At 46.9% G+C, this 24,174-nt stretch overlaps 1 protein-coding gene across 1 annotated transcript in view; it reads left to right on the top strand.

The window, feature by feature from the left end:
• The window catches only part of LOC116952288 (leucine-rich repeats and immunoglobulin-like domains protein 3), a 124,103-nt gene that overhangs the window by 63,821 nt on the left and 36,108 nt on the right, over window positions 1-24,174 (top strand). Inside the window, exons 7-12 of the mRNA XM_076074166.1 lie at window positions 759-902; window positions 5,930-6,073; window positions 8,345-8,425; window positions 12,968-13,039; window positions 14,489-14,560; window positions 20,262-20,425. Of these exons, the coding sequence (XP_075930281.1) occupies window positions 759-902; window positions 5,930-6,073; window positions 8,345-8,425; window positions 12,968-13,039; window positions 14,489-14,560; window positions 20,262-20,425 (677 nt within the window). The remainder of the gene's footprint in view (window positions 1-758; window positions 903-5,929; window positions 6,074-8,344; window positions 8,426-12,967; window positions 13,040-14,488; window positions 14,561-20,261; window positions 20,426-24,174) is intronic.

The raw sequence follows: 24,174 nt of genomic DNA, 5'->3' as shown, positions 1-24,174 counted from the left end.
GGTTTGTTGAACCACCGACTGATTAAGTTATGCACGGAATAGATTGAACTCATTCATATTAATATTTGGATTAACCATGTTTTTTTTATATGCACATCTTGTCATCAAACATATTTTCAACCATCTCCTTATATAAACTTTCCTTACCCTTCTTCTTTGGTTCTTTCGGTAAAGTCACGTAGAATGAGAATAAAATAATAAATTGATAAAATAAAATAACACAATAATATTCTCACGACGTTTCGGCCACAACACAAGCGGCCTTCATCAGGTGAAGGGACGAGACTGTCTGGTATGTCCTATTCTCATTCTACGTGACTTTACCGAAAGAACCAAAGAAGATGAATCATTGCAGTCACGAAAGCTTTAAATCGAAATTTCCTTACCCTTGTTCTTTTTAATTGAGAATAATACTACTGTAATACTATAACATTATTGGTTTTAAGCTGGTACCGTAGTTAGGGCTCTCATTGCAAGTACATATCCCATGGTGGGCTCAGTCAGAGCTTGACTTAGCCCAATCATTCCTCTGTGGTTGATACAACGAGTACCCGCTTTGTTGTAAAAGTCAACAGCGGTTGTACGACGGAAAGAGCGGTCCCCCTTCACAAGACTGTGGATCTTGTCCGCCGCTAATTTGATCGCCACCGACAAGAGGCAAGCATTAAACAAAAAAAAAAATTCGTAACGAGCGAGAGTGGGGCGGACGGGTGGCGTAAAGTTTTGACGGCTGTGCTCTCGTGCCCTGCCTCCCGCAGTCAGTTACAGCACAACAGACTCACGGAGGTGAGCACGGGGTGGCTGTACGGGCTGCAGTCCCTCCGCCACCTGCATGTGAGCCGCAACGCCATCACCGCCATGGACTCAGAGGCATGGAAGTTCTGCGAAAACCTCTGGGAGCTGTGAGCAAAGCAACGACACCCTCCACTGATGCGCACCCATGGGGACACGGGTTACCGGGCAGTGCCCGAGCGGTTGGTTATTTTACGTGTGTGTGTGTGTGTTGATGTTGAGGGGGAGCGGCAGTGCAACGGTTCTGGCGCTGCGCTACGAACACGGCGACCCGAGTTCAATTCCCGCTCACGGCCTACATCGCGGTGACGATTATCTGAACCGGTCCTGGGCCTTGCCTCGGTCAACTCAACCTAAAATGAGCTCCTGGTGCGGTGTGTAAACATCGCCACTAGGGAGACAAAGGCGGCCGGGAGTGGTGTTTGCCACCCACCCCCTCGTGTGCCGTGTCGGCCTTCATAGGTGCTCGCTAACAGCACTTGCCCCAACAGTCTGTGAAAGGCTATACGGGGGATCTTTTTACTTCCTTTGCTGATGTTACACTTTTTCCGCACGGTACGTAGCCAACCGTGCTAGTCGGAGGTGCCGGCTGACTGCCTTAGCTGCTGCCTTTCCTCCCCCCCCCCCGCCCCCCTTTTCTGTGGTTCCTCCTCATGCCACGGAATCATTCTCGTTTTGACAATGTGGGAGGTGCTGCCGTGGCGCTACGGCTGAGAACACCGGGATTTCAATCCGCAAGGGTCGCCCGCGCGGTTCGGAAAAAAAAAAGAGCTTTGTAGGTCATTGGATTCTTCCAGCGTAAATGAATATCCCGATTCTGATTCGGTTTAACCCGGCGAGGACGTTGAAGCGTTGGGCAAGTTTCTAAAATCCCCACCTCTGCCCACCCCGCCATTATGAATGGGTACACCACGGTTAGTGGTTCGGCAGGCCGCATTTGGTGGGGTTAAAGTGTGCGCACTCCCGCCTCTGCCGAGATACCTGGCCAGCGTGGAAGAGTAGGCCTAATACCCTCTTAGAGGTGTTCTCTAAAGACCCTCCTAAGTGGAAGCCCCTCGCGGCCAGCCATGGCGTGAGCAAGTGGGCCTTGCCTGGCGAAATAAAAATGGCTTTTAGTTTTAACGGGATTAAAGGGTAGCACCTTTATATTTGACCCAGGGTTATCTGAACCATTATCCACCATTACTAGATTCGGTGTTACCTGAAGTTATTGTGTTTAAACGTTGTGACCCAAGAAAATCTATCAAAAAACTAAAACTTCAAACATTTGCTGATTTCCATCATTGGAGACTGCCGTTCGCATTGTCACACCGTGTTGTCCTGCATGGGTAAATTCTTCTCAAGAGATCCCTGGTGCTGGGGAAATAACCGTGGTATAGATCCGTACTCCTTCACTACGTCACGATGCGTGGTCCATTTTGGAAGGCCCCTATCGTACGACATTACATTATGCACGCCATAACTTACGGTGCTCACGATGACACTATAAACACTCATTTCTTTGGAAATGTTTTTCGTGTTTAGTTTGCTCTCCTTCCCCACACCTCCAATTAGCATGGTTGGCACCGTAGGGTCTGAAAGAAATTCAATATACATATACAGTGAGGGAAAAAAGTATTTGATCCCCTTCTGATTTTGTACGTTTGCCCACTGACAAAGAAATGATCAGTCTATAATTTTAATGGTAGGTTTATTTGAACAGTGAGAGACAGAATAACACCAACAAAAATCCAGAAAAACGCATGTCAAAAATGTTATAAATTGATTTGCATTTTAATGAGGGAAATAAGTATTTGACCCCTCTGCAAAACATGACTTAGTACTTGGTGGCAAAACCTTTGTTGGCAATCACAGAGGTAAGACGTTTCTTGTAGTTGGCCACCAGGTTTGCACACATCTCAGGAGGGATTTTGTCCCATTCCTCTTTGCAGATCTTCTCCAAGTCATTAAGGTTTCGAGGCTGCTGTTTAGCAACTCGAACCTTCAGCTCCCTCCACAGATTTTCTATGGGATTAAGGTCTGGAGACTGGCTAGGCCACTCCAGGACCTTAATGTGCTTCTTCTTGAGCCACTCCTTTGTTGCCTTGGCCGTGTGTTTTGGGTCATTGTCATGCTGGAATACCCATCCACGACCCATTTTCAATGTCCTGGCTGAGGGAAGGAGGTTCTCACCCAAGATTTGACAGTCCCTTTGATGCGCTGAAGTTGTCCTGTCCCCTTAGCAGAAAAACACCCCCAAAGCATAATGTTTCCACCTCCATGTTTGACGGTGGGGATGGTGTTCTTGGAGTCATAGGCAGCATTCCTCCTCCAAACACGGCGAGTTGATGCCAAAGAGCTCCATTTTGGTCTCATCTGACCACAACACTTTCACCCAGTTGTCCTCTGAATCATTCAGATGTTCATTGGCAAACTTCAGACGGGCATGTATATGTGGTTTCTTGAGCAGGGGGACCTTGTGGGCGCTGCAGGATTTCAGTTCTTCACGGCGTAGTGTTACCAATTGTTTTCTTGGTGACTATGGTCCCAGCTGCCTAGAGATCATTGACAATATCCTCCCGTGTAGTTCTGGGCTGATTCCTCACCGTTCTCATGATCATTGCAACTCCACGAGGTAAGATCTTGCATGGAGCCCCAGGCCGAGGGAGATTGACAGTTCTTTTGTGTTTCTTCCATTTGCGAATAATCGCACCAACTGTTGTCACCTTCTCACCAAGCTGCTTGGCAATGGTCTTGTAGCCCATTCCAGCCTTGTGTAGGTCTACAATCTTATCCCTGACATCCTTGGAGAGCTCTTTGGTCTTGGCCATGATGGAGAGTTTGTAATCTGATTGATTGATTGCTTCTGTGGACAGGTGTCTTTCATACAGGTAACAAGCTGAGATTAGTAGCACTCCCTTTAAGAGTGTGCTCCTAATCTCAGCTCGTTACCTGTATAAAAGACACCTGGGAGCCAGAAATCTTTCCGATTGAGAGGGGGTCAAATACTTATTTCCCTCATTAAAATGCAAATCAATTTATAACATTTTTAACATGCGTTTTTCTGGATTTTTGTTGTTATTCTGTCTCTCACTGTTCAAATAAACCTACCATTAAAATTATAGACTGATAATTTCTTTGTCAGTGGGCTAAAAGTACAAATCAGCAGGGGATCAAATACTTTTTATCCCTCACTGTACATACCATACTCAAACAGCAAATGCATGTTATTGCTTGTGACACCTCTTTCTAAAGGGGCGATGGCTATCATGCTCATAAGCGCTGCGCGTGTACATCGACTGCTGCTAAATGGCTCGAGAAACGTTATACTTCATCCTTGTGGGACCTGCTCACGGACATGGAAATGAGATCAGTTCGCTGTGGAAGACTCGGTTTTTTTTGGTTTGACTCGGTGTGTGTAAACACAGCTACAGCGAGGAGTGCGACAGAAAGTGACATTCTGCCGATTGCCATAAACACGGAGCAAATTGTCCCCACGTGAGGCATTGTCCAAGCGTGTTTTAGAATGATGCATTAATCGTACATAAATATTTTGCACGAAAGTCGATGATTGCATTTTAAAAATACGTTCCTTTTGTTGCGTGTATCATACAGCAACGTTTGCGCGGAAACAAACCAGGCTCCTGTCGTAAATTTTAAACAAACCCATGCTGTGAACAAACCTTACGATGAACCGTGCTGAATAATAATTGTAGCTTGAGCAAGGATGGATAAAAAGTGGAAAACTTGAAAAGCATTTTCGGGCCAAGTATTTTGTCCGTGTCTATTAAATATTCATCACAACGGCGTCCTATGTCATTTTCATCTCTGAAAACGTCTTGAACGCCCGCAAGCGTGGCAAAAGAATGATTCGCATAGTGTCCATTCCACCGGTCAAGGCAGAAGCCTTGTTTACTGCTGCTGCATTGGGTAGTTGGCATAGAATTTCCGACTGTTTCGCATTAGGCTCAGAGGCCAGTTTGTTGCCTCTAAGCTTTGCCCGGCTGACCATGCTTGACGTTTCTAATTATAAACATTGTGTATCAATGTTCTAATTAAAACAAATATGAGACCATATACATTTATAAATAATTTCTTTCAGCACCTGATCTTGAGAGTTAGGGCGACTTAGCTTCGTGCTTGTGTCATCACTGAGGCAGCACTGCTGGGATTCTGGGTGTAAATCCAGGGCTCGTACTGGAGAGGAGTTCTTCAGGTCTTCACGTGTGTAGCGATTTTGATGGTCTCAGCTCAGTGGATTCTGTACGAATGAAATGTGTCGCTGAACGTGCGACCATTAAGGAACTCGAAAAATATATATTTAGTGAGCGGCGCAATTCATTTTCTCACCGACTGACACATGCTCACATTTAGCCATTTGTTCTTAAAAAACGTTGCATTTTCTTTTTTTATATCCTGGACATGCGAAAAAAATCCACAAACAGCGACATTTAAAAAGGAAATTGCCTAATTCCATGAGCAGAATCCTGAAAATTAAAAAGACATATATATTATATTATGCATCTATATCTTTTTAACATTTCCCGCACACATGTTTAATCTCCATTGTGCTCTCAGCACGATGTCACGAGCTGTCGCGTTGTCATCAACTCGGGTCTCTCGCAGAGCGGTGCATCCCTTCGTGTCAGAGAAGGGCCACAGGGAAGTGGATAACACAGAGCCACCTCTGGGGTCCCCTTCAAGTGACCCCCTGGTCCAAACGGTAGAGGGCAGCACTTCCGAAAGAGAATATGACGACTCAAATGTGGCTTTCCTGGCAACATTAAATTGTGTTAGTGTCAATCACTGCGTATTTATGAAGCGTTCTGTGTGTAGACTGGTCTGGTGCTAGATTCTCTCCTCCATTTTCCTCTGCTTCTGCTGCTCCTTTAATCACCACATGTACAATCAGTCAATGAACTTGAATTATAACTTGTTCAAAGTCTTCTTTGGCAAAGGATACCTGAGGTACACATCCATGAAACAGCGCAGTACAACTGTATTCAATTTCAGAAAGGAATCAAGACACCATGGTCAACCAAAACAATGATGGACCAAAACAGAAAAGCAATCGTCAGATAAATACAAAAACGGTGCAACGAATTACAAACAAAAAGCCACGGTGGTGACGACGCCGCTGCCTCCATTTACATTCCAGGGACCTCTCTCACAACGGCCTGACGCGTCTCAACGAGGCCGCGTTCGTCGAGCTGGGCGCCTTGCAGAGCCTCTCGTTGGCTCACAACGCCATCAGCCACATCGTGGAGGGAGCCTTCCGCGGGCTGTCTTCCCTCCGTATCCTGTGAGTGCCCACCGGCACCCCAGCCGGCCACAAACAGGGTTCCATTCGCCGTCGAGTTCAACACGACAGGGCACAAGCGCTAAACGATTTTATTTTCTTGCACGGGCTACGGTGTACCTTGCTTGGATTGCTCTGAGGTTGGAATGCTTAACTGTTGATCTGAAGGTTCTGATACTGCTGTGTCGGTATTCGTGGTTGTTCTGTATCGCGCTCCACTGTGTTTGCCTGGCCGTCTCGCTGTGCTGTATCGCACGATCTTCGACGTCTTGCGCCACGTGCCGACGATAGCTTGCTCCGGGAAGTGAGAGGGCGACCCGCTCAATTCAGTACCTGCGGAAGCTTTCAGCGCGTGTGGGGCGAATCGTCGGGCGAATCGTCCCGAACAAGACACGGGCACAGAACGGGGAATGGGAAGCTAGAACGTTCCGAATTCAACAGGCCTCTCACTGCTCGGCATTGCCGACGTTAGCTCGTTATGTTCTTTTGGTGTCTGCGCAGCGATGACTTTTTAGTATCCAGAATAAAGCCTACGCATTAAACTGGTCCAAATACCAGCCGGGTGTGGGAACTTGCCAGTGGCAGATTGCAGAGACGCGAGTTCCATGCCCGTTCACGGGTTGAACCCATTGACCCTCCGCATTCAATGTAATGAGTACCACTTCATGAGAAGGCACCAGTGGTACCAGTAGTCGTCCTTTGGAGAGGTCGACCTGACGAAGTCAATGCGGATTTTCCACCGTCGGTTCAGGCATGCCAGTAGATGTGATCCCCGGTGATCCTCGCAGTAACAAAGACGGTCGCAGCGACGCGCTGCACTTGCAGATGCGCTTCTGCGGCCGTCCGGAACGTTCTTCCTTCCGATATTAGGAAGCTACTGGAGCTGTGCACTTTTAAAATCTAGATTAAAAACTAATTTCTTTTGAACTGATTTTTGTGTATGATAGAGGTTTTTTGGGGTTAGATCGCGTAAATATATAAATGTGTCTGTCGTTAAAACCCGCCACCACCCGACACAGCCAACTAGTAAGGGTTGTCAATTAAACAGAACGTGGCCAATTCGTCACTAGTACAGCACACCGGTGTGTTGGAGAACCAAGCCACAACATTTACAAACTGAGTACGACGATTCGCCAGTAATTACAACTAGCTTCATCAGGCGACAGCCAGATTTGTGGAGAAGGCCACCTGTTTCGTTCCTTATATAGAGGCGTAGGTGTGGTGACCACGCTTCTGCGCTCTTGTGGCACGTGGGGAGGGGGGATTACTGAGTCAACGTACATTATGCATGTGCATTATGCGAGGCCTTTGAACTTGTCCTTCCTGTCTATTGTGTGTATTAAACTAGCCCCACCAACGGTAATCCCTATTGAAGTACGCTGCCCTTTGTAGGCATGCATTTAAATAATGTATCACTTGATGATTCCCTTCCACGTAGCACAAAGGCGGTAGCTATCCGAATGGTCAAAGTATTTTTTCTTTCAATTCCGATATATTCTCTAATTAGTCTTGGCCAGTTGTAGCCAGTTTTGTAAAGAACTGCAACATCATCAAAATCAATTGAGTGCCCTTGTTGGCACGCGTGTTCTGCGACCACTGACAGTTGTATTTAGGAGAACTAGCTACTACTGGCCAATACTAATTAGATAATCTATCGGAATAGATTATATAACTATTAATATTACTGTCTCATTTTATTGTAAACAATTATGCACGTATATTGACAATAGTTGCGGGAAATTAAGTACAGTAATGGGCTTTCAAAATGCTTTGCCTCCGCGCACTCTGCCTCCAGTACATTAGCACAAGTTTCTGTTTCGGTGAATTTTCTATAAATATATTATACAGCAATAGCGCAAAAATAGTTTGAAAGGGAAAATATAACCGTTTGGGCCGACGGCTTTTTCCAAATCGTGATTTCCCCTTTGGCACCCGTGCCGCACGCGCGACGCGGTCCGTTTTTCTTCACGTCCACCTTGAAATCGCCTTCGAAAAGGCGCGGACGACGCGCGGGGTAGCGACGTGGGCACTTGTGACCGAACGCGACAGCAGAGTCAAGGTGGGGGGGGGGGGGGTGGTGAGGGTGGTGCAAATATTTCTTGAGCAAGACTGAATAATTCCCTGAGCGGGGGACACTTGAAGGAATGTGACCTCGTCTGTGTGCTAACGTGGTTAAGTGATTATCCAAGGAGTTCGACTCACTCGGCTCAACACGATGCCACTGCTCATCGGGATTGACTCTTGGCACCGTGCGCTCCGTGCAACTGCTCGCAGGGATTTGGGAGGCAACCAGATTTCCTGGACGGTGGAGGACATGCAAGGGGCATTCACGGGTCTCAGCGCCTTGAGCAAACTGTGAGTGTCGCGCGAATGTGAGCACGTGTGACCCGACTGAGAGCAACGGCAGTGGTCGCCAGGCACGGGCAAAACCGTGGACTGGGTTTCATCCTCCTTTAGGACTCGTCAGCACGGCGTTGTTACAAATGAGCACCGGTGATTGATGAGTCCCACGAAACCGGCCGGCAGTTGTCCATCACGGCAACACTGCTGCGTGCTGCTGCTGCTGCTGCAGTGTTGCTGTGGTGGGCCAAGACAAGAGGACCACAATGCACTTCTTCAGGAAATGACGATGTGTTTTGCATGATGCATGTAGGCCGTCTGCTTTCGACATATTTTTGCGTGCTGCCTAACCCAAGGTGCAATGGGGTTGCAGTGTAAAGTTTATTTGAACTAATAACAAAACCCAAAGTCAAGCCCGTGGCTATACCCGTTACTAAAGGAACCCGTGTATCATATGAATACAATTTGGATTTACAATGCATCTAAATGGAATTGCATACACAATAATGTGGGGGGGGGGGGATGAGGCTGGGGGGGGGGGCACGTACTGAGAGGAGAATGACGATTGACAATGAACTGTAAGGTTGTGGTGGAGGGAGGGAGGGGGGGAGTTTGATGAATAGACATTGTCAACCAAGGGATGGGTGAGAATAGAAAGACTTGAGCCGAAGGACCTCCGATGAGCATGGTCGGCTACATATGGTGCGAAACAAGTTCAACGTACGCACATAGATGCAGTGAGAGTGAGTCAGCAGTGTGTACTATTAGTTCAAGACCTTGCATCAATGAAGAGGAGAAGGGGGCAATCTTACTTTGAGCATTGTTCGACTGGGGTTAGTCAACAGAGTGCTTTGTTTGCTGAAGTTGTGGCCACGTGGGGGGTGGGTAGAGCGAGATGAAAGGGGACGGGTTAGAGGCGGGAGAGAGTCCACGGAAGATCGAGAAGATGACGACGACGATGATGATGGCGGTGATCCTGTCCAATAGTGGATCCCGATTTAGATTTTTAGCCGGTGAAATTATCTGAGAAGCTTGAGGATTAAGTTGACATGGGGCGAGTGTGGGTAGCAGATGAGAAGTTTAATAAAGGGTAACACACGTGAAGATGATTATAATATTATACCGTCACAATTAAAATACTCTGAGGGAATATACTCGCATATTAATGCACAGGTAACCACGGCAAATGATGGGAGCACAAGTGAAAGTGCATAATCGATCCAGGTACACTGGAACTGTCATACACGTGCACATGCGAGCCGCGCTCACCTTGAGTATACTGTGAGTGCTGCGAAAATGTGCGCAACTGAGAACGGCAGCAGTGGACGCAGTGATTGGCAAACCGTGGAATGGGTTTCATCCTCCTTGAGTACTCGGCGGCAGAGTCGTTACAAATTGAGCAAAATTGCAGTCTCGATGCAGATACACTGGAACTGTTATTTAACACGTAGAATTTCGCGACCAATATTATTCATAATAAACCTTTTTTGGGTTAGATGAGTTAAATGATGACGTCACCCTGCTGCTCTATTTAAGACCGGGAGCAAGTGGGGGCTTCACCATTCTGGCGAATTGCCCGATGATGCTGGATGCAATCACCAGCGGAACGTCGTACTCAAACTGTAAATATTGTGGATTCACCCTTCAACACACCGGTGGGCTAAAGTAGTGAACTATTTGTCTTGTGTCAACGTGACACTTCTTTGCTTATTGGTGTGTCGGGTGGTGGAGGGTTACGACACATTTATAAATAACGCGATCTAACCCAAAAACTTTATTATGAATGGAACTGTTATAACAACAACCGCCATTCGCCACTAAGTGATGGAGATGTCACCACGCCGCCTGTGCCAGGCCAGGTGCACTTTAAGGCCACATAGAGTGTCGAAGGCTCGCTGACAGGAGGGCGCGGGACAGACCCCGGTGCCATGGGTTGGCTGACTGAGATGACTGACTTTTATACAAAGATCAAAGATCCCCCATATAGCCTTTGCAGACTGTAGGGGCAAGTGCTGTTAGCGAGCGCCTATGAAGGCCGGAACGGAACACGAGGGGGTGGGTGGCCTGCACCACGCCCGACCGCCTTTGTCTCCCCCAGTGGCGATGTTTACACACCGCACCAGGTACTAATTTTAGGCTGAGTCGACCTAGGGGAGGCCCGGGACCGGTTCAGATAATCGTCACTGGTGTTAGCCGTGAGCGGGAATCGAACCCGGGTCGCCAGGTTCATAGCGCAGGGCGCTAACCGCTACACCACCGCTCTCCACTGACTCTTATGCACACAGACACACACAGGCACATTTAACCGCCTCCGCCCTACTCGATACCACAAACTCCAGTTCCATCTTACCACTCGTAAAATAGTGCGAAGGGAAGAAGGCATTGTTAAATGAAGGTCAATTGGAGCCTTGGATGTTGAGGTTTCTCATCACTGTGCACTCAAATGCCAATGAACCAGGGGGATCCCAGAATGCAACTTAACATCACCCATTCCACGAAAGGTTGCAGTCCTCCTTGGCCCGGCTTTTGGGGCAGAAGAAAGTATTTCGGGAAATAAAGCTTTCCTTTCAGTCGCAGCCTCTCATTAAATATGGATGAGTTGTGGAAAAGGGTAACTGAAGCCAACCCGTGCATGACAGCACTTCAAGAGGGTGTCCGAGATGCGAATCGCCGTGCTGACATCATTCCGCACACAAAGAAACGACTTTGTCAATAAATGTGAAGAATGCGGCCCCCATTGCCGGGTGTGCGTAACACGCGCGTCTTTTTTTTTTCACGGGCACAATTATAGCGTTGTTATCGTTATTGTGGAGGCTTTTTTATTTGTTCGTGACGCATTTTATTTGATTCGCCATCTTTTTTTGGCCCATCTCCAAAGTTGTTCGATGGTAATTTAGTCCGTCTCGGGCTCATTAATATGCATGTGGACATTTCGTAATGTGAACGCAGATGCCCCCTGTCTAGACGCGATGATAATACTTGGCAAATTTGGCATTTGGGCGTATTTTAAATGAGTAGTCAAAACATTGGAAATATGTATAAGTCGGTAAGGTTACCAGCTGGTCTTTACCACCAGGTTTGTAAATATCCCCAAGTGAAGCATGAATCTGCATATTCGCTTTGTTCTTGATCTCTTCAATATGTTTGTTTATTAATTTTTGTTCATTAAATTTTCTTGCTGTGGTTTTCACACCTGATGATGATTGCTTGTGTTGCAGTCGAAACGTCGTGAGAATTTTATTGTTTTATATTTTTATTATTTTATTGTTTCCCTTCTACGTGACTTTACCGAAAGAGCTAAGAATATGAATTACTGCAGTCACGAAAGCTTTAAATTAAAAAAAATGTTTGTTTATTCTTTGTTTGTTTAGTTGTTGAGTCGGCTGAGCCAAAAATGGTCAAGGACCATGCCTCACTTGTCACCCAGGCAATTGGATAGCACAGACTTAGATGTTTCTCGACTCATCACTATACCAAGAAATAATTACATTTATTTAAAAACGCACAATTAGTAAATAACAAATGTACAATTTAAAAGAAGAATTAAAACTACATATATTTATTTTTACAACTTGAAATCATATCAATGATTCTGATGCTGTCTGGGACACTGTTCCATTATTGAACCAGGCCCGCTGTTTGAATCACCGGTTTTGAACCACATGATCTCCCAAGGGGTACACAAGTCGCAGGTTTAAGTGCAGTCCCTGAATGTTGTCTATCGCGGTGCGGTGCACAAAGTAAATTTTCCCTTCACGTGATAGAAACGTTGGTGAAATAAAGAACCTAGGTAAATAAACGGGAAAGAGTTTATACGATGGCCTCGTAACATATTGCACGCAACTTAGCTCCCAGACAGTCTACTATCCTCCATTAGCCGGCTACAACAAGCCTTTATTATTAATTACAGTAGACATACAACAACAACAACCGCCATTTGCCACTAAGTGGCCATGACGTCACCACGGCGCCTGTGCCAGGACATGTGCACTTTCAAGCCACGTGAAGTGTCGAACGCCCGCTGGCAGGTCACGGGACAGACCCAGATGCCATGGGTTGACTGACTGAGATGACTGGCCGATGCACCATCTGTGCCCCCTTACTATGCCAACTTGCTGTGTTTTATTGCATGAATAGTCATATACAAACACACGCATGCAAGGACAAACGGTTGTAAATTACTTGTTTTTGCAGTTTGGTGTTCAAAACCATTTTTGTAAATACATTTATAGTCCCAAAGCCATGTGTTTTTATAGTAACCACAAATCACATAACGACGTGGATAATAATTCACAAATTATACACTCTTGTTGGTTGCACCGCGGGTCCGTGAGCAATGGAAAAGGCTTGGAGGAGACCTCCATCCAGCAGCGGATTGATGATGGATACTGCCGAGGAACAATTTTACATAGTTGATGTCAAGGCTCATAGGCTGAGATACAGATGTCTAATTTTCGACAAAGTTCTGACTGAAGTGGAAACAATCGTAAATAATGGCAATTATTACGGGTTGTGATACATGTGCTTTGTTATTATACTTTTTTTTGTTCTCAACAGAAGCCTGCATGGAAACCAGATAAAGTCGATTGCTAAAAAGGCCTTTGTCGGACTGGAGAGACTGGGACAGCTGTGAGTACCATGTGGGTGGTGCACAACCACCCCTCTCTGGAACTTTAATCGAGGCCTGCCTGTTAAAATAAATCACTGCATCGGCATGTGTATCTAAGAACACCTGCTCTGCAGTCGGTATTATAGGCATTAGTAGTAATTCTGAAAAATAATTGAAAAAAAGTTGGTACACCATGTGTTGTGAGCATGTGGGGAGCGGTGGTGTAGGGGTTAGCGCTACGCTGCGCGTCGATTCTCGCTCACGGCCGACACCAGTGAAAATTATCTGAACCGATCCTGGTGTGTGGTAAACATCGCCACTAGAGAGACAAAAGCGGCCGGGCGTGGTGCTGGCCACCCACCCCCTCGTGTGCTGTGCCGGCCTTCATAGGTGCTCGCTAACAGCACTTGCCCCAACAGTCTGTTAAGGCTATACGGGGGATCTTTTTGTCTTTGTATATGTGCACGAATTGGGAATGGTTGGGTAGTCATTAGTGGACTCCACACTAAGCTCTTGAAAACCTGGGTTTGATTCCCGACCATGCAAGGCAACTGCTTGTCCTCGGGCTCTGTTTGGGACAATTGAGGCTGAACTTAGTATTTTGCAGAATGGGTTTGCATGAACACTTGGAGACAAATGCTGCCAACAACGGATATGTGCTGGGCCCAACCACGCCATTGTGTGGTGTGAAAGCCTAAATAGGAGTTCGCTAACAATTAATCCAAACGCTATGTCATGCTAGTCTGGAGATAATTATCTTTTAGAAAATTATGTTTTGCTACGTATCATAAATTTGTTATTGAATTATATGCTTGGTTTCATGGTTACTTAAGGAACTGTATTTGTGTAAATACAGAATGGACTGCCTCATACTCGCTGCATCTCTCTGTATGCGTATCAAGCAAAACAATAAAACTGATTAATGCAAATTGATTAGTATTGATATTAATATCTGAATTCTGGCATGTATGTACAATGTGGATACTGTTATTACATTCCTAACCTATAATTCCTTCTCAAAGTATATTAAAACAATTAAAAGCAGCTGTTTCTACATTTCACGAATAACGTAATTTAAATTGATACAGACGCTGCATATTATGCTGGTTATTTTTATACCTTTTTTAATGAGCCACTTACATCTGCAATGTTAGTATGTATTTTGTATTCCTCTGCTATGGGTACCGTGGTGGTGAGATGTTAACACCCTCGCATTGTATACACGAGGTTGTGGGTTCGATCCAGACCCTGACCTCTCTATATTTGGAGCTTGTGTGTCTCTTTCCTCGTGGTCATGTGGATTTTAATCATTCCCAGGTGATAAGCCACTTCTTTGTGGCCAGGTCACTTCTAATAAAGAGCTGCATAGCTCAGTGGACTTTACTTGTTAAAATAAAAATGGTTTCGTTTTAATGGTTTCAGATGATTCTTCTTCTTCCACATCTCGGAATATCTTTATTCTCCTTCAGAGACCTGATGGGCAATGCAATCGTGTCAATACAAGCCAACGCCTTCAACACCCTCAAGTTGCTTCATCAGATGTAAGTATACTCAGCAATATAGTTTGACGTCGTATCTCGTTTAAGGTCAAAGCAAGGTCAAAGTGTTTTGTGCTTCAGAGGAGCGGCTGTGACAGTGCTCAACTCTGAGTCAGTGTCACACATTCCACATCTCCCTAATGTGGGGCCCAGTCTCTATTCAAAGAACAGCCACTGTTGACTTTCCAAAACAGCAGCACTGGCTTTATCGACCATTCAGAATGATGGGGTAACACTACGTAACAAAATTTTTGTTCCTGGGTAGTAAGTGTTATTTCCTAATTGCTTATGCCTAAAAAGTATAGAAAACGGCTATTATTCCCCACAAACTTTGCTTTTGTGACCAGAACAATGATATTTTGAAACTGACCTATTTTCAATGACAAAACGGGCGAATTGGTGTCTTTTCGTTCACATAAAGTGAGAAAAAACAACATATGAATCAAACCTGTATTTATGCTAAAGTAATATAAAATGACCGCAAAATATTTCGGAGTAGTTTTTTGAGATTTACGATTATACTGAAAATCACTTTCACGAATCAGCACCCAAATGTAGTCTCCCATCATGTTCTCGTTATGCTGTCCTTGGTAGCGGCGTTCAAAGTCCAGTATATCCTGGTGGAAGCGCTCGCCTTGCTCCTCCGAGTACGCTCCCATGTTGTCCTTGAAAATATCAAGATGAGCATCAAGGATATGGACTTTGAGGGACATTCTACAGCCCATTGTGTCGTAGTTCTTCACCAGTCTCGACCAGCTCCACGTAGTTTTCGACCTTCCGATTGCCCAGGAAACCACGAACCACTGCGACAAAGCTGTCCCAAGCTTCTTTCTACTTACTAGTGAGCTTCTTGGGAAATTCATTGCACTCCAGGATCTTCTTCATCTGTGGTCCGACGAAGACACCGGCTTGGACCTTTGCCTCAGACAGCTTAGGGAAGAAGTTTGGAAGGTACTTGAAGGCTGCCGACTCCTTATCTATAGCTCTGACAAATTGTTTCATGAGGGCCAATTTGATGTGCAGTGGTGGCATCAGCACCTTCCGGGGGTCCACCAGTGGCTCCCACTTGACGTTGTTCCTCCCCACAGAGGAGTCGGTCCGCTGTGGCCAGTCCCGCCTGTGGTAGTGCGCCTTGGTGTCTAAATCTTTTGTAGACATTTTAGTATTACTGCATTTTAGTTTAAATACATGTTAATTTTGATTCATATGTTGTTTTTTCTGACTTTATGTGAACGAAAAGACACACATTCGCCCGTTTTCTCATTTAAAATAGGTACATTTCAAAATGTCACTGTCCTGGTCACAAAAGCAAAGTTTGTGGGGAATAATAGCCATTTACTATACTTTTGAGGCATAAGCAATTACGAAATAACACTTACTACCTAGGAACATTTTTTTTATTACAGTGTAATCCTGACGTTGTGACCACAGTGCCACATTGCTCGAACTATGCGGGTTTAGTGGTGCTCGAAATGTAATTTGTTTTAAAACCTCCATTCATAATTGTAAATGACCTCCATATGATTTCAATTAACCTGATTTTATGATCAGTTAAAGGCGTTTTCCCACTTTCACTGAAATTGTTTTACAAACACAGCACTATTTCAGTGTACGAAGTATGTGCACAGATTCCCATACAAAGACAAAGATCCCCCATGCAGCCTTAAGAGGCTCTTGGAGCAAGTGCCTTCATAGTGCAGGAGGACTATGAAAGTCGGCACGGCACACAAGGTGGTGGGTGGCCAGCACCACACCCGGCTGCCGTTGTCTCCCGAGTGGCGCTGTTTACACACCGCACCAGGTACTCATTTTGAGGCTGAGTCGACCTTGGGAGGGGGGGGGGGGCGGCCCTGGACTGGTTCCGATAATTATCACTGGTGTTGACCACGAGCGGGAATCGAACTCGGGAAAGCCGGGTTCGTGGCGCAGCGGGGAAAACCGTGACACTACCGCTCCCCACGCGCACACACGCACACGGCATGCCACACGCGCACTTGCCCACACACGCGCACTTGCCCACACACGCGCACACACAACGGGCACGTCTCCACGTACCCATAGCAATAATGCTTTCTCGAAGGAGAAACTCGACGGAGTGAACTTGTTGATTGCTGTATTAGAAGCTCTGTCGTGACTTTATTGGCATTTGGCCTGAACAGGATTTTTTTTTTCTTCATCCCTGACCCAAAACCCCAGAAGGGAAAAGTGGTTTCATTCCGTGTGGTTTTTTTTATTTCCGTCTCCTGTTGTTGACGTTGCTACAAGTTGGCGAGTCTGATGAATGTGTAGATGAGCATACAGATATGTAACAAGTTAAAATGAATGCGCAATCTGGCTTCCAAATATTAGTTACATAGCAATGCAGTGGCAATAGTGGAAAGTTACATTAAAAGTAGGGCAGTGATAATAATGAAACGTTACATTAAAAGTAGGAGACTCTGTGCCGCCTTCAATGCATAGCCCGCGCGCGCCAAGGTCACAACCCGAATTTTGCCAAATAACAAAAAAAAGTCGAATGAGAATTGCGCTTTTGGGTTTCGGGCAGATTGCTAAAGGTGAAAAGCACGGTCCTGTGCTAAAGTGGTAATCCTTGTGTTACAGCGATCGCTCAGGCCCGGTTCGTGAACCGGCCTCCTTCGTGCGTTATTGATCCTCTGCGATCGAGTGCGCGTGTGTGTGTGTGTGTGTTCCCATTCCCTGGACTGCCCTAAGCCGCGTGAACCCTGGTCGGCCCTCGCGTCGTACCGCGGCTCCGGCGTGCTGTGGCCAAAGCGCACATTCCCTGCGCGCTCGCAACGCTGTTGGATGGACCCGAGTGTGAAGTGAAGATCGTGTATTGCACGGATCCATTATCAGCTCCGCTTTGTGCACACGCACGCACGTCCGTACGAACTTCTTTTCGCACCGTGCGTAGCCAACCGTGCTAATCGGAGGTGACTGCGTACTGCCCAGCTGCTGCCTTTCCACCCTTTGGCTGTGGTTCCTCCTCATACCGCTGAATCATTACCTCGCTTTGAGAATGAACGGATACTGTGCCCTCTTTGCAAGTTTGAGATTTATCAGGGGTTGCGGGGGAAGGACAACAAACTAAACAACAAGCGGTTCTAATGTGCTCGCATTCACAGTTGCCGTGCATCTTTGTGAAAGGATTGTGTGTGTGTTTGTGTTTGTCTGCAAGTACATGCAAATGCTTATCAATAGATAATTATCTATGCTGGTTAAAGGTGTGTCTATCACCTGGCTCTTAGAGTAACTGATCTAACGATGAAACTTATTTGGTTTTATCTTCCTGTGACCTGAAAAATCATCACGGTTTGGCGATATTTCAAGTATAATGTCGAACATCATTGCTGAAGAAGGTGAATGTTCTAGTCGTTAAAATCCTTATTCAGTTTCAGTTTATTTTCAGTTTCTTTATTTGGTATAGCCCTGTGAGCCATTCGGCTCTTGAATCGGGTGCCACCGCAACAAACAAAAAACAAAAACACGAACAAGAAAAACATCTTAAAGTGACTATGTGACTGTGCAAACAGAAAATCCATGAAAAAAAACAGCAAAATATTCCTGAAAAAAGCACCGTACACCAACGCTGTGTGCAAAAAATCCCAGTGGGATGCAAGTCAAACAACAACAACAAACACAAGAAAACTTAGATTAAGGCCATCAGTCTAACTCCGTACTACAACAAAACAAACATGTCCAAACCAAAAAAACGTTTTCGAAATCACCAAAAAATAAAGCCATAATTGCAATGTAACATTGATCACGGGGACTGTAACAGTGCTCATAGGAACTGGCTCCATTGGGCTCTAGGTTGACAGGAAGGTTGCATCGACTAGACCAAGATGGTATAGTTGTGAAAATAAAGTTATTATTTTAATTATTAGAACTTACATTATTTTCAACAACTTGAATTGTACTCGTTCACTTCTCTGGATTGATTATTGCAAAAGCCAAAGCTCATACACAAAGGCAAAGGTTAGCGAGCACCTGTGAAGGCATGAACGGCACACGAGGAGGTGGGTGGCCAGCAACACGCCCGGCCGCCTTTATCTCCATAGTGACGATGCTTACACGCCGAACTAGGTACTCATTTGAGGCTAAGTCGATCTAGGGGAGGCCCAAGACCGGTTCAGGTAATCGTCACCTGTGTTGGCCGTGAGCGGGAATCGAACTCGGGACCGCTGGATTCGTAGCGCAGCGTAGCACTAACCTCTACATTGCCGCTGCCTACAATAGACATCTAGACGCACGCACACACGTGCACAAGTTACACACATACGCAATACGGTCAAACAGCTTGTACATGCATGGCAGAATCAGTGTAAAATTCCTTGGGGAAATTCAGTGCAGTGTAGCTTTTCCCCCTCTTGTTTCCATGGCCAGCCTCAAGGATCCACATTTTCCCCCAGCCGACATTCATAAGAGGGCTACGCTGTGTAGCTGCAGCAGTAGCAGCAGCAGCAGTATCACATGGTTCAGTGCTGACGAGGCCAACTCACTTGGCCTCACACTCGAGAAGGACCAGGTTTGTCTCTCCCCGTCAAGGCGACTGCCGAAACCGTTCGTGCAAGTTTCTTCACTGAAACCACGCGGTGCTGTTTTCCACTTTTGAAGGAGCCAAACAAGTTATTTCGTGGTTCACCAAAAAAATATAAACAAGTTGTGGTTTTGCTGTCCACGGTGTAATGATTAGCACACCGTATTTGCCGTGCAAGGGTTGTCGGTTCAATTCGATGCCCGGGCATGGCAGTTGAATCGACGGTGCAGATTTTTCTTAAATCCCCACCCAGGCCACTGCCTTTGACTACACGGCGGTGGTCGTGTAAGATGTCGGTACTTCCCACCGCTTCCAAGACATGTGTGGCCTGCGTAGAAGAGACGGGCAAAATGTCTACCCGACGTACGTACGTACGTTGAACTTCTTTCGCACCGTATGTAGCCAACGGTGCTCATTGGAGGAGCTTTCCAGAGATCCCGACAGCGGGGGTTCCTTCCACCAGCAGGGTCATGAGCAAGACATTTCGGGGCTGTACCCTTCTTAACTTTTTTTTTACAAAAACAACGCAGTTTTAAATAAAACTGTTCAACTATTATATAAAAAAAAATATTTACCAGGTAAGGCCCACTGAGCTATATAACTCTTTTTTAGAAGCGACCTGGCCACAAATGATAGCTCAACGAAGTGGCTTAGCACGTGGAAATTAAAAGCGGTCAAATACTCTAAATGCACGTTGATTCTAAATGTGGAGGAAAAACCGTGACCATGGGGAGAATGCGCAAACTAAACTCCAAATATACAGCATGCGTCAGGGTCGGGATCGAACCCGCAACCTCCTGCATTCCAGGCGAGGTAGTTAACATCTCCTAGCCACCGTGGTGATGATGATGATGAGAGACACGCAAACTCCACATATACAGCAGACGTCAGGGTCAGAATCGAACCCACAACCTCCTTCATTCCACGCGAGGTAGTTAACATCTCCTAGCCACAATGGCACCCCTTCAGTGAAACCCGGGGAGGGGGTGGGGGGGTGGAGGTGGTCTTGTAGTGGGGCGAAGCGACTCGCACACTCGCTGATCCGTTTGAGCACGCGGGCTAAAACAAACCCCGTCTAAAGAGGAGGCCCACCCGTCCACGTGACCAATCTCGCTCATTCTCTCGTCTCCTGCGCCGGCGCCGCCGCCGCCGCCGCCGCCTTAGGAAGCTGAACACCAGCGAGCTGCTCTGCGACTGCCAGCTGAAGTGGCTGCCGGGCTGGCTGACGGAGCGCGGCTTCGCGCAGTCGGTGGCCGTCGCCTGCGCCCACCCGGCGTGGCTCAAGGGGAGGAGCGTCCTCTCCGTCCGGCAGGAGAACTTCGTGTGTGGTGAGCGACTGCGGACGCACCACGCCCACGTGCGTAGTACGTGGGCGTGGCGGCTGGGGTACCACCACAGTAGGCACGCACGCGTGTACGTAGCGGCTGGGTATAGCCTGAACAAACAGACTGTTGGGGCAAGTGCTGTCAGCGAGCGCTTATGAAGGCCGGAACGGTGCACGAGGGGGTGGGTGGCCAGCACGACGCCCGACCGCCTTTGTCTCCCCAGTGGCGATGTTTACTACACCGCTACACCAGGTATTGATTTGAGGCTGAGTCGACCTAGGGGAGGCCCAGGACTGATTAAGATAATCGTCTCTGGTGTTGGCCGTGAGCGGGAATCGAACTCGGGTCGCCAGGTTCCTAGCGCAGCGCGCTTACCGCTACATTACATTAAGATCATTGACAAGATCCTCCCGTGTAGTTCTTGGCTGATACCTCACCGTTCTCATGATCCTTGCAACTCCACGAGGTAAGATCTTGCATGGAGCCCCAGGCCGAGGGAGATTGACAGTTCTTTTGTGTTTCTTCCATTTGCAAATAATCGCACGAACTGTTGTCACCTCCTCACCAAGCTGCTTGGCAATGGTCTTGTAGCCCATTCCAGCCTTGTGTAGGTCTACAATCTTGTCCCCGACATCCTTGGAGAGCTCTTTGGTCTTGGCCATGGTGATAGTTTGGAATCTGATTGATTGATTGCTTCTGTGGACAGGTGTCTTTTATACAGGTAACAAGCTGAGATTAGGAGCACTCCCTTTAAGAGTGTGCTCCTAATCTCAGCTCGTTACCTGTATAAAAGACACCTGGGAGCCAGAAATCTTTCAGATTGAGAGGGGGTCAAATACTTATTTCCCTCATTAAAATGCAAATCAATTTATACCATTTTTGGCATGCGTTTTTCTGGATTTCTTTGTTGTTATTCTGTCTCTCACTGTTCAAATAAACCTACCATTAAAATGATAGACTGATCATTTCTTTATCAGTGGGCAAACGTACAAAATCAGCAGGGGATCAAATACTTTTTTTCCCTCACTGTACGTACATACGCACGTACGCACACACGCTCTCCGGAGCTGCGAGGTGGCCCTTTGGAAGAGGGTGCAGGAAGTAAGGTTGCTGAGCTATTCGAGGAGGGTTTTAACCTTGCCCTGTCAAGTTGACCCTTTCCCCTTCCGAGTTGCAGGGTGGGCGTCCCGTTCACCTCTGAATCACGGAACGCACAAGCGGTTCAGCGTTAACGGCGTAGTGCCGTTTTTTTTTTAAAGACATTGTACTTATCGCAAAGAACCGCACTGTGCACACACGCCCTACCGCCATGGCCTTGTGGGAGCCTCGGCATCGATAGTTTTTTAAATTATAGTTTTTCCTCCGGTTTCGTTTTGAGAACATATACGTGCGGTGACGTCATCGTACGTCATCGCACGCGCGTGTCATTCTACGTCGTCGTACATATGTGTACGTCATCGTACGCCATCGTACGATGACGTCATCGTACGTCATCGTACGCGTAAGTCGGGAATGGGTTAATAGGTGCAGCCAACCCTGGCAGAAGGGGCTTCCACTCGAGGGGAAGCTCTGGAGAGCCCCCCCCACCCCCCCCGGTGTATTCATTTGGCCGACTCTTCCACACTTACCAGACAATCTGTGCAAGGGGTGACAGTACCCACACTTTCCCCCCTCCACATTGCGACCTGCCAACAGACTCGACCGATGTGTAGGTTGTGATTGGACGCTGGAATATTGCAAAGTAATTCATCGTGATTTTGCTTTGTTTTGTTTGTTGTGGTTGCACCCAATTCAAGAGCCGAATGGCTCACAGGGCTATACCAAAATAAATAAACCTAAAAAAACTGAAAAAATCAAATGTCCCGATGAAAGAGAACCGAGGCCCAGTCTCGGCTTTTCCCTCGCTGTTTTGTAAAATAATTAATCTGCACTCCAAAGCATCAACACATTGTGTTTCTTGTGTGATACCTTTGAATCTTTGCGTTGCGTAGCAGCAGCAACCATAATTATAATAAAACTTCAACATAATGGTAATTGAACATTTTCTACACATTTTCACGGCTGTGTGTGTGTGTGTGCGTGTATATTAATATTTTTTTCACGAACAATAACAAATTCCTCAAACATTTAAAAGCAGTTCTGCAAACGGAAATAGATGCAGTTATCATGCGTTACACATGCTAAGGGTGTGGGAATACAGACTGCTTTTTGAACGCTGCTGAAAAATAGAATGGCTTGTGGTTGGAGGGAAAGAGCAATATAAAAACTGGTAATCGGAAAACATCTTTATCAGGCCTCCATGCTATGAGGTTCAGTCTCCAACTCTTATTAGAATTATTATCATCAACCCTATCTCTCCAGTAGCGTCATCTGTTCTATTTTTGTTTTCATTTTAATGTCGCAGTGTTATTGACGAATGAGTCGAATTTATTTGTTATTTCCTATGGTATGGTGGGCTGCCACTAATGTATGTGTGTATGTTGAGCTTCTTTCATGCCGTACGTTAGCCAACCATGCTAATTGGAGGTGCGCGGGGGAAGCACAACAAACTAATAAACACAAAAAATCAGTTATAAATAAATTAGCTTTCAATCTCGATAATTTAAAAGTGCATAGCTCCAGCGGCTCCCAACTATCGGAGGAAATGGCATTCCAGACGGCCACAGAAGCGCACCTGAAAGCGCACAATGCGGTGACCCTCTTTGTTCGATGGCTGGCCAAAATCCGCTGCTGCTGCGGAGATGACCGGACAAATGATGCAGCTCCCCTGCCCTTCAGAATCCGAGCTTGCACAATGACCTTGGGAGAGGCTGCCACCGACTACTGTGTCTGGAATCAAACCCAGGGTCGCAGGCACGGACACGCATCAACGCCCGGGCCGACCGCCGCGCCAGCGCCCCCGTCGTCCGTCATAATTCTTTAAGTCACCGTGTAAAAGCACGCATGACGTATCGCCTCCTATCTCGCGAGTCCAGCGTTGGCGCTTTCATGGAAAATGAGAACGGATGTGATTGACCCCTTCTCCGAGGGGCTTGGCGGCCACCCCCCCCCCCCTCCCTCACCATCGCACGGCGCCCGCAGCGACCGTTGCTGCTCCGTCCCCCCATGTGTGTGTGTGCCCTAACGATCCGGCGATGCTGTTGGCGCAAGTTTCACGAACGTGCGCCTGTGTGTGTGTTCTTCTTGAGCGGTTAGCGAAGGCGGTTGGTGCAGCTACCACTACGAACCTTCTCCACCGGAGTTCGATTCGTGCTCGCTGTCAACGCAAGTGTGATGGTTATCTAAACCGGTCGTGAGACTCCCCTAGATCGACTCGGCCTCAAATGAGTAGCTGTTGCGATGTGTGAACATTGCCACTAGGGAAACAAAGGTGGTCAGGAGTGGTACTGGCCATCCCTCCTTTTTCGTGTGCCGTGCCAGCCTTCATACACTGTAGGTGCTCGCTAACAGCACTTGCTCCAGCAAACTGTTCAGGCTTTAGAAGGATCTTTATCTTTGTTTTATTGGAGTTATTAAGAACCCTCTGTACAGGGGTCACATTTATTTTCCCAAAATGCCCGTGTGGGTGGTGGTGGACCTGTGCCCGTGTGGTTGGTGGTGGACCTGTGCCCGTGTAGGTGATGGTGGGCCTGTGCCCGTGTGGGTGGTGGTGGACCTGTGCCCGTGTGGGTGGTGGTGGACCTGTGCCCGTGTGGTTGGTGGTGGACCTGTGCCCGTGTGGGTGGTGGTGGACCTGTGCCCGTGTGGGTGGT

The sequence above is a fragment of the Petromyzon marinus genome, chromosome 46 (assembly GCF_048934315.1).
Source record: "Petromyzon marinus isolate PM22_M1 ecotype Great Lakes invasive population chromosome 46, UKy_Petmar_22M1.pri1.0, whole genome shotgun sequence".
NCBI lineage: Eukaryota > Metazoa > Chordata > Hyperoartia > Petromyzontiformes > Petromyzontidae > Petromyzon > Petromyzon marinus.
Note: the sequence above shows the minus strand (reverse complement) of the source record. Positions and strands in the feature narration are given on the sequence as shown.